At 44.5% G+C, this 11192-nt stretch overlaps 1 protein-coding gene across 1 annotated transcript; it reads right to left on the bottom strand.

The window, feature by feature from the left end:
- Positions 1 to 6: 6 nt before the first annotated feature.
- LOC119311855 (serine/threonine-protein kinase PAK 6) lies at positions 7 to 10862 on the bottom strand. The gene is made up of 18 exons (XM_037587569.1): positions 10035 to 10862; positions 9838 to 9926; positions 5863 to 5970; positions 5639 to 5746; positions 5350 to 5440; positions 5186 to 5238; positions 4675 to 4737; positions 3933 to 3977; positions 3785 to 3820; positions 3335 to 3390; positions 2233 to 2314; positions 2014 to 2127; positions 1840 to 1936; positions 1240 to 1390; positions 908 to 1136; positions 585 to 785; positions 408 to 493; positions 7 to 298 (listed from the first exon to the last, which is right to left on the bottom strand). The coding sequence occupies exons 1-18, from the start codon at positions 10804 to 10806 to the stop codon at positions 199 to 201; spliced, it is 2481 nt and encodes an 826-aa protein (XP_037443466.1). The 5' UTR covers positions 10807 to 10862; the 3' UTR covers positions 7 to 198.
- Between the last annotated feature and the right edge of the window lie 330 nt (positions 10863 to 11192).

Genomic DNA, 11192 nt, shown 5'->3' with positions numbered 1-11192 from the left:
AGAAAACTGGCCATACGCTCCACCAGCGTCAGACCTGCAGCCTGCACCACGCTTTTGATCCCACACGACCCCAGGCTGAGCCGAATCGCAATGCCCGCCATGAAAATGTCAAGGCCAAGGTCAGCCCTTGCCTCCACGCAGCACCATGGCGTGCCGAATCCTTCCAGAGATGTATGTAGTCGTCGCTCATGGATCCGTCTACAACCTCAGTATGGTCCGAAGCGTATCACAAAGGTTCTGTATCGTCTGCTGCTCTTCTGTCGCTTGTGAATCTTGAAGAGGCATGTCCTCGTAGCACCTGCAGTATTTATGAAACCAGACAAGCATTTTCATATTAATGGAACCATTCCCTCGATCATTACATAAAGGAAAGCTCTAATGAAAAAGAAGTAGTTCGAACAACTCACATCTTATGGTAAGCGAGAGCCTGGGCCAGGTTCATCAATGTAGGGCTTGTCGTTAATCTGTCATGCACACCAGGAGGAAGAGGGGCCTAGCGCAATCAAGTCCAGCATCAGACACACATCTGGGCATGATAAATAGTGCCGCTTTGCAACTGATGAGCGGAACAGTCTACAGCATACCTCATTTTGCCCTTTGCGCCCTTTCTTTGCCTGCCCGTCGCCACTAAAAAGCTCCCTGACTGCCTCCAAGGCATCAGTTGTGCTTGAACCAGCAGGGCCATTGCCTGCTACGCTATCCGATACTAGAGCTAGTGGTGAAATGTCAATAGCCTTAAGAAATGGAATAGGCACTGTGTTTCCGGCCGCATAGATTGACCAGAGCTACAAAAGGAATTTTGTTGACACTTTTAGGAGTGGGGTCAAACGGGGAAGCATGCAATTGCAACAATTATCTGGCGTGCTAAAGAGTCATATAGAAAAATATTTGACCGCAAAGCGTATACCTTATCCTGAACCGAAAATGCTTTACGGCTTGGGCTGCTGCTTAATTTGTTCATTGTGCTAGCAACACCTGGTGATGCAGTGATATCATGGCGCAGCACAGTCCCTTCTGCGCCCTTGTGCTGCTTAACTGTTCCAGTTGAACGTGGCATTGTTTTAGGTTCTTGGATGTCAGGAAGTCCATACAAGTCCCGCTCTTTACTGGCATCACTATCAGCTGTGCTCTCCGCCCTATCAAAATAGCATACATAAGAATCTTTCTGGCGAGAGATAGGTTTTGCTTGTTTTGTTTTGCTTTCTAGGAATGACAGATGTACACGAGAAAATCTCGTACCAAAATTTTGAAATAAGCTCAGCCCTCTTTGGATCATGCGTGAAAGAGTTGATGCTACCAAGGCCCGGTATGAACTCTGTTCTTGGGAAAATAGATGATTCGGCCGCTTCATCGCCATCTTCAGGATGGACTATCATTGTGCCAAAATCGCCTATAAACAGAGAAGTTAATTGCTGGTTTCAGATGCATAGCACACAAGACAACAAAATACTAAACAACGCCTATACTTTGAAGCGTCCCATCTGAGAAACAACTAAAATCCTGCCCACCAGAATACCACGAAAAGCATTATAAGAAGCTATCTCAACACTAGATACATGAAACGACACCAGCAGGCAGCAGGTCACCACCTGAGCTGTATCATGTTCAACTCATGTATGCTCACAAAACTAATAGTTAAAAACCTACACGCTACGCATCATGTATCAGGTCGCTATTTACCATTAGCATACCTAGTGGCAGAACAGAACCAACAAATAAACTCAAAAGACAACATGACGAGGAAACAGTGCCAGGATAACAGCAAATCTGGTACTTGGTGAAATGGATGCATTGAGTGTGGAACATGCCCATGCTCTATGCTTGCACAGTTATCATTACCTCCCGAACCATCATTTTTTGTTTCATGAGTTGACTGAGAGTTTGTCGGAACAGTTTCTCCATAATCTTCATTAATTCGAACAGTTGCATCCATTGCCTGTAGATACCGAAGTCAGAATATCATAATGACCAAACCGACGTACATACACATAACAATAGAAGAGATTGTTTTACATCATCAGAGTCAGGCAGCTGGTTTTGTGCAGCTATTTCTCTGATGATTTTTGCTTCCTTGATCTTTGCCAACATTTTTGAAGCTCCAGTGTTGCACTTCTCAATAAATTTGTGCTGCAGGACAATTTTAAAAAATGAGAACAACACAAATAAATAAATATAGAAATAAAAAATCATAAAGATGCCTCACAAAATTATCCCTGAGCACTAAAGAAGTACCTTCAGCATCTCAATTGCAGGAGGCCGGAGTCTTGCATCCTTTGTTAGGCACTTGGCAATAAAATCATGAAAGAGAAGAGACCTGGAGGGTAGGATACAAGAGCTTAGACCAACCGGTGTTTAAAACTCAAGCACTTCATTGGATTAAGCTCAAAATTTTGGTGTGGCTTGACTAAATGACACAACTTAATAAATCAGTATTAGCAGGAAGTGGTGGATTGGCAAAACAATAAACTAAACTAAAGAAAATAGCATTGTGATTCCCTCTTATAGAATAAATCTATATTTTCCTCATGCTCTAAGCTAGTTCACAATCTGACATATGTTTGGGACTTAGTGTTTGAAAACCCACGAGATCTTAACAGGTCAGGGCAAAAATATGTCATTGCCACCTTTTCCACATTACAAGAGTGATAATCTGATAGAGGAATAAATAAACAAGAAGAAGAAATGACGGCTACTGTTGACGTTCCGTGTCTTGCTTGTATAACTAACACAACTAAGGCCTTGTACATTGCAAGGCGATTAGGGAAGGTGCTTAGAGAAATAAACCAGTGTTTCTTTAAGCACCGGTGCTTACTTGTAGAGGGTAGACGCTTAGTTAGGCGCCTCTCCTGTAGAAATAGGCACGGGTGCTTCAGAAAAACCCGGTTTATTTTTCTAAGCACCTCTCTAAGCATCTAGCATTGTACAAGGCCTAAGCATCACAACTGATCTTGCATTGGTTTTGAAGACTGGTAATGCATTAGTAGCCGGTAACATGCATGTCGATTTATAGCCAGATTATTACAGAATTTACAGTATCAAGTTTGGTACTGGACAAACTGCATCCTACGTCAACGATAGCTACACCTCATCCAGGGATTAGCCAAAAAAGTCATGTCAATATCTCCCAACAAAAAAAAGAACACTTAGTTTACAAACAAAAGTAGTATGAATCTCAGATGGCGTTCTCGGAATTTCTTGGTAGATTAAAGGAAACCTGGGCCTAAAACCCTATGTCTGAGGTAATCAACAATTGATTATCTTACAAGCGGTCCAGTTTAGTTTTCCATTACTCAGAGAAGTCGAAAAGTTGCCAGGTATATTAGAAGCCACTCACCACTTCTCCTTATCCTCCAGCATCGGTGCAGGTTCACTAGATATCATGAAGATCACCTGAAGGGGGACAGGGATACGATTAGCTAATGGATCAAGTCAAGTGAGGATGGCACACATACACACCAATAAAAGGCAGTTACATCCGATATTGACCAAATAAAGTGCGGAAGCAGACACACCAGGAACCAACAACAATATCAAAAATATATCCACGTTAGTGATCCTACTACAAACTAGGTCAATGAAGAAAAACAATGCACAGAGCATGATTGAAGAAAATATATATGAAAAGAACTGCTACCAGGAAAACCTAGTTCAGAAACCAAGATGGGCGAAAATGTAAAGGGATTCAAGGTACAGTGTATCAAAGGTAAAGTAGCTTTCATGCAGCTACATGTGTATCAACTAGAGATACTAAATAGTAAATGGAATCAAGAAGCCATGCACTTACTCTCATTGGATGCACAGTGGATCTCGGTGGCATGCCCTACAGTCAAAGAGACCAAAAGAAAATGTTAACTGACAGATGCATCACAAAAAAGGGCATAAAAAACATAACTGTACAGTTACAAAAGGAAGAACCAAAGAACATTTTCTACCTCTGCCATCTCTATTGCAGACACACCAAGAGCCCAAACATCTACCTGGAAATAGACAACACTGACATATCAGGAAGATAAGTTGCACAGAAAATCCAACTGTCAGATGTTTTCTCGATGCTATAAATTTGTATCTTTTGTAGCACTGTCAGGTCAGAAAATTGTTACTTCAGGAACTACCAAGAGATGAACAAAAGAGAAGACTTGTATGTTTGGATAGGGGTTCTTTAGCTTTTTATTCAAATACAGAATACTTGATACTTAAGGGGAGCCTTGGCACAGCGGTAAAGCTGTTGCCTTGTGACCATGAGGTCACGGGTTCGAGTCCTGGAAACAGCCTCTTGCAGAAATGTAGGGAAAGGCTGCATACAATAGACCCAAAGTGGTCGGACCCTTCCCCGGACCCTGCGCAAGCGGGAGCTACGTGCACCGGGCTGCCCTTTTACATAATACTTGATACTGAGTACCTTCTATGCCGACAGAGCTACAGGTTTAGCTTTCATCTCAAATAGTTCAACAAAAATTTACACTAAAAATGATACCAAACTTCTATTTTTGCAGGGTAAAATTATACCAAACTTTAACAAATTCCTACTGAGTAATGATTATACAGAATAGCCCTAACGCAAAATCCATAGATATTGCTTTAATCTAGCATTGCTAGTTTAGTTATACACAGGGATGTGCTTGGTGCTTACCGCACCAGAAATATTGCTTTAAGACAGAGGGAGGGAGATGTAACCTTCCCATCATAACGACTTTCTTGAATGACCTCTGGCGCCATCCAGTGTGGAGTACCGATGAACTGAAAGACATAAACATGATGCACCAGATTATGAAAGTTATCATGGTTGCCAATACAAACTTGTGCTTCAAGGACACTGACACAACAAAGTTTTTGTCTGGATATGACATTCCAGGCTAAGTTTATAGTAAAACGATGTTCTGTGCTAAGGGAGTTATTTTGCCATCAACTTGGACACCTTTTTCAGATATCTGTTTATGCGAACTAGATTACTTTGTTAGCAATAGTGACAAGCAAGCTGGTATATGCCAACATAGGCAGTACCAAATAGAAACAGATACATGTAATACTTGTCTAACAGAAACTTATGGTCAAACTTCCCATCAATTTACCATACTAATCAGTAACAATGAAAATATGGGGATTCTTATGGTCAAGTACGATGAAAACTTCTATCTGTCTTAAGGATATATAAAATAGCAACAACAAACATGTTTGGAAATAATACCGTGTTGCGCTTTGACATGGTTCTTGTTAGTTGGGCAGCAACACCAAAATCGCCTGTTCCAAACATCATCCAATAAGATACCATGCCGAATTCGCAAGCAAAAGCATATACAAATAATTGCTAGCAAGTGAAATTAAAGCATACCAGGTAACAACTGTACTTACCCAACTTCACCTCGCCTTGATCAGTCAGTAGAATGTTGCCACCCTTAATATCTCTATGAACTTTGAAAATTGTGTGCAAGTAAGCAAGACCCTACAGCAGAAAATATGCAAGTAAAAGTAAAACATCTGAAGATAAACACCACAGGGCAGCTGAGGTTTTCTATCTCTCTAGAGGCTAACTGTAGCATGCTTCCTAGTTCTAGCCTAATTAGGTATTATAACAAACATGTAATGCAATATAAGTAGCAATTTAAGACTGTGTGCATGTGTGTCAGAAGAAAATAGAAACCTTTAATGTTTCTCGACATATATAAGCTATTTGCGGTTCGTCAAGAGGCTCCTCTGTAATGCCTATCAAGTCAGCAACACTTCCACCACCACAATACTCCATAACTATCTGCATGTAGAAGCTCACGTCAACCACAGTTTAATGAGTTGACTAGAGACATATTGCCAAAATAGAATACTACATTTATTATGCAACGTTAATAAAAAAAGGATATTGGAGTATACCCAAAGGTATTCTTCTCCTTGATAACTCCCAAAGTAGCGCACAACATTTGGATGGCTGCACTGCTGTAGCATCTCAATTTCTCCCCGTATATCTTCATATCCTTCTTCCTGATGACAAATAATGAAGGCTCAGAAAATAGACACATTTCATTTTTATGAGTGTAAACTTTCAAGCAAGCAACTAAGGAGCGGAGTGACTGCGTGGGCACGCTACCCGCACTACACGTGCCCCAAGGAAGGAAACCACACACCCGCCTCTGGTTTTACAGGTTTGTTGTTTTCTTCCATTTTTCTGGTTTGCTGGTTTTCTTTCATTTTCCTGGCTTCTCAGTCTTTTACTTGTATTTTTAGTTCAAGGCGACGTTCAGTGTAGCGCCTGCTACCAGCAGCGTCAAGCTATGGCGCCTTCTGCGTCTATTTTTATAATTGATAATGAAAGAGGAGCATAGGTCAAAGTAGTGCCATTGTGCTGACCCATGGTTCCTTCTGTGCATAATCATGGCACCTTAAGAAATTAGATCCGCTACAAAAATGCCATAGGGAAAATTTTCATTCAAACATATCCAAATGGGTCTAGTTTAAAAGAACTCGCCATGATAAATATATGGTGACAACCATTCGTAATTTGGATGCTAATGACGCGTGACCGCTTCACAGGGTACCTTCATTAGCATTCCCGAAATCTCAATCATGCGAATTAAATGCTTGATCGTATGTTCACGTCAAATATGTAAGTGGGGTGGGACGGGGTTTATTTTTGTAGAGACTGGGCGAAAGTGGAAACATTGTAAAGGCAAATACTAGAAAACTTTGTCTGTTAAAAATGTTTGTGTTCCCATCCTCGCAGTTTGTTGCTGTGCTGATACTTAAAATATTATTTTATACAAATATAGATTAACAAGATAGAAGATGTCTTAAGCTTTGCTCTAGCCTACAACATGATTGTAGCTAACACCCTCTTTAGAAAGAGAGAATCACATCTGGTGACTTTTAGTAGTGGCCAACACTCTAGCCAGATTGATTTCATCCTCTCGAGAAGAGAAGATAGGCGTGCGTGCCTAGACTGTAAGGTGATACCTGGGGAGAGTGTTGTACCCCAGCATAAGCTGGTGGTTGCTGACTTCCGCTTTCGGATTCGTGTCCAGCGGGATAAGCGTGCCAAGGTCGCTAGAACGAAGTGGTGGAAGCTCAAGGGGGAGGTAGCTCAGGTGTTCAAGGAGAGGGTATTTAAGGAGGGCCCTTGGGAGGAAGGAGGGGATGCGGACAATGTGTGGATGAAGATGGCGACTTGCATTCGTAAGGTGGCCTCGGAGGAGTTTGGAGTGTCCAGGGGAAGGAGAAGCGAAGATAAGGATACCTGGTGGTGGAATGATGATGTCCAGAAGGCGCTTAAAGAGAAGAAAGATTGCTTCAGACGCCTATACCTGGATAGGAGTGCAGACAACATAGAGAAGTACAAGATGGCGAAGAAGGCCGCAAAGCGAGCTGTTGGTGAAGCAAGGGGTCGGGCATATGAGGACCTCTACCAACGGTTAGGCACGAAGGAAGGTGAAAGGGACATCTATAAGATGGCTAAGATCCGGGAGAGGAAGACGAGGGATATTGGCCAAGTCAAATGCATCAAGGGCGGAGCAGGCCAACTCTTGGTGAAGGACGAAGAGATTAAGCATAGATGGCGGGAGTACTTCGACAAGCTGTTCAATGGGGAGAATGAGAGTTCTACCATTGAACTGAATGACTCCTTTGATGAGACCAGCATGCGTTTTGTGCGGTGCATCCAGGAGTCTGAGGTGAAGGAGGCTTTAAAAAGGATGAAAGGAGGCAAGGCGATGGGCCCTGATTGTATCCCCATTGAGGTGTGGAAAGGTCTCGGGGACATAGCGATAGTATGGCTAACCAAGCTTTTCAACCTCATTTTTCGGGCAAACAAAATGCCAGAAGAATGGAGACGGAGTATATTAGTACCAATCTTCAAGAACAAGGGGGATGTTCAGAGTTGTACTAATTACCGTGGAATTAAGCTGATGAGCCATACAATGAAGCTATGGGAGAGAGTCATTGAGCACCGCTTAAGAAGAATGACAAGCGTGACCAAAAATCAGTTTGGTTTCATGCCTGGGAGGTCGACCATGGAAGCCATTTTCTTGGTACGACAACTTATGGAGAGATATAGGGAGCATAAGAAGGACTTGCATATGGTGTTCATTGACTTGGAGAAGGCCTATGATAAGATACCGCGGAATGTCATGTGGTGGGCCTTGGAGAAACACAAAGTCCCAGCAAAGTACATTGCCCTCATCAAGGACATGTACAATAATGTTGTGACAAGTGTTCGAACAAGTGATGTCAACACCGATGACTTCCCGATTAAGATAGGACTGCATCAGGGGTCAGCTTTGAGCCCTTATCTTTTTGCATTGGTGATGGATGAGGTCACAAGGGGTATACAAGGAGATATCCCATGGTGTATGCTCTTTGCAATGATGTGGTGCTAGTTGACGATAGTCGGACGGGGGTAAATAGGAAGTTAGAGTTATGGAGACAAACCTTGGAATCGAAAGGGTTTAGGCTTAGTAGAACTAAAACCGAGTACATGATGTGCGGTTTCAGTACTACTAGCTGTGAGGAGGAGGAGGTTAGCCTTGATGGCCAGGTGGTACCTCGGAAGGACACCTTTCGGTATTTGGGGTCAATGTTGCAGGAGGATGGGGGTATTGATGAAGATGTGAACCATCGAATCAAAGCCGGATGGATGAAGTGGCGCCAAGCTTCTGGCATTCTCTGTGACAAGAGAGTGCCACAAAAGCTAAAAGGCAAGTTCTACAGGACGGCGGTTCGACCCGCAATGTTGTATAGCGCGGAGTGTTGGCCGACTAAAAGGCGACATGTTCAACAGTTAGGTGTGGCGGAGATGCGTATGTTGAGATGGATGTGTGGCCACACGAGGAAGGATCGAGTCCGGAATGATGATATACGAGATAGAGTTGGGGTAGCACCAATTGAGGAGAAGCTTGTCCAACATCGTTTGAGATGGTTTGGGCATATTCAGCGCAGGCCTCCAGAAGCTCCAGTGCATAGCGGACGGCTAAAGCGTGCGGAGAATGTCAAGAGAGGGCGGGGTCGACCGATTTTGACATGGGAGGAGTCCGTTAAGAGAGACCTGAAGGATTGGAGTATCGACAAAGAGCTAGCTATGGACAGGGGTGCATGGAAGCTTGCTATCCATGTGCCAGAGCCATGAGTTGGTTGCGAGATCTTATGGGTTTCACCTCTAGCCTACCCCAACTTGTTTGGGACTAAAGGCTTTGTTGTTGTTGTTGTTGTATAGATTAACAAGATAATATGTGCCATGAGCAAAAACAGAAATGTTGTTTTCAATTAATGCAGTGATTTAATAAGGATTCAACACTAAAGATGTACCATGCTTTTGGTAACACCAATTACCATTCCTATTGTGGGGTTGCCTAACACTAAATCCAAAGTCTTTTGAAATTATTAACTATGATGAGTGTCTTATTGAAGGCTTTGACAAGATGGATGAGTGAAGTTCTGTCATGTTTTTGGTGTGTCAAAGAGTTGATGAAAGATCTAGGTTTTCTCATCCTTGTCATACTCCAGTGCCATCCTCCAATGTTCATCAAAGTAACAAGGACAGATCGATTACCAATGTAATCTTCTACCATTTCATTCTAGAAAGTTCTGGATGTTTGTGGTTAGATATATATGTTACATGGATGAGTATTCAGGCCCAGGATTGCAATCTAACAACAGGTAACATTTGAGAAGAGATGTGGTGCATATAGGCATGCATTTTTGTCCACTCGTCTTCAAAGGATTAGACAGCATGTTTGATTTGAGCTTTTCATTTCATATAAGTTATAAATGGACATATCGTGATGTCAATTGGACATGCTTGCTAACTGATAATGATGATCTTTGCAACCTTAACAGAATAGTATCAACAAAGAAACCGACCCCTTCTGTTAAGGAGATGATCTTGACAGCTACAAGCTCCTGCGTTCTGAGATCCCTCGCCTTGTACACTGCACCATATGAACCTTTCCCTGCATTGCCCAATTGAATTGTTTGTTATGCAAATACCTCAAAAAGTATGTGGAAGCATTATTGTGCATATAGAAAAGGGGATATTAATTTCAGAACAAGAGACGCACCGAGCTCATGGAGCAACTCATACTTGGTTGAAGGATCCTCCCTAGTAACACTATCTGGCAAAGAGCTCATTGATGCCTTCCGCCTTGATTGCTGCTGCTGCATCAGAAGTGATGGCTGCCGGTCCTCCTCCGCCTGCCCGGCCGAAGGGGTTATGAATGAGGACCCAAACCCAGCACCGGCACCGGAGGCGGAGTCGCGTGGACTGGAGGCGCTGCTGGTGTGGTGAATGAACGTGCCGGAGAACGACTCGTGGGGGCTGGAGGAGCCACGGGTGTGGCGGATGAATGTGCCGGAGACGGACTCGCGGGGGCTGGGGGGGCCACCCGAGTGGCGTATAAACGTGCCGGAGACGGACTCCCGCGGGCTGGAGGCGCCGCCGGAGCGCCCGGTGCCGTGGACGACGAAGGTGGAGTACGGGTCGGCCTCGGCGGCGCGGGGGCTGGAGCGGCGCAGATCCAGGAACGGGGATCGGGAGGAGGAGGATGTGGAGGCGGGGGCGCCGCGCTTGATGACGACGGTGGCGGAGAGCGAGGCGTCGTCGAGGTCCGAAGAATAGGGGTCGTCGTCGTCGTCGAAGGACGCGCCGCCGAAGTCCTTGGGGAGGCGCTGGAGGAGCGGGGGCAGCGCGGAGGGGTCGTCGTCGTCGTCATCCTCCGCGCGGGCGGCGCCGCCGCCGCCGCGGGCGTCGTCCTCGTCGTCGTGGACCACGACGGTGGAGTAGATGTCGGGCTTTTTGGAGCGCGACCACGGCGAGCGCGGGGAGAAGGCCATGGGAGGGAGGTGGGGCGGAGGACGGGGAAGGTGCTCGCTCGTCGGGGAATGGGGAATCAGCTTAGTTGGAGCCAGTTCACTCGAATCTGGCAGCATGGGCTGAGCTTGAGTGGGTCACCACATTAGGCCCAGTACACAGGCCATAGTCGGCCTGTCTTCTCCTTTTTTTTCGTGACCCGGCTGCCTTCCCCTATTTACAGAGTCATCCAAGGAAATCCCTATTTATGGCACCCCTGTGTCTCAGGGTGACATGAACCGGTTTGTTGGACATCAGATTTTAGCATGGCAGAAAACATATTTAATATGGCCTCAAATGAACAAGTATTCAATATAAGAAATCTTCGTCGAAGTGAACAACTTTGATGTTTGGGTCATCTTCATCCGAG

This window comes from Triticum dicoccoides, chromosome 5B, assembly GCF_002162155.2.
Source record: "Triticum dicoccoides isolate Atlit2015 ecotype Zavitan chromosome 5B, WEW_v2.0, whole genome shotgun sequence".
Lineage (NCBI taxonomy): Eukaryota > Viridiplantae > Streptophyta > Magnoliopsida > Poales > Poaceae > Triticum > Triticum dicoccoides.
This window is presented reverse-complemented; position numbering and strand designations above follow the sequence as displayed.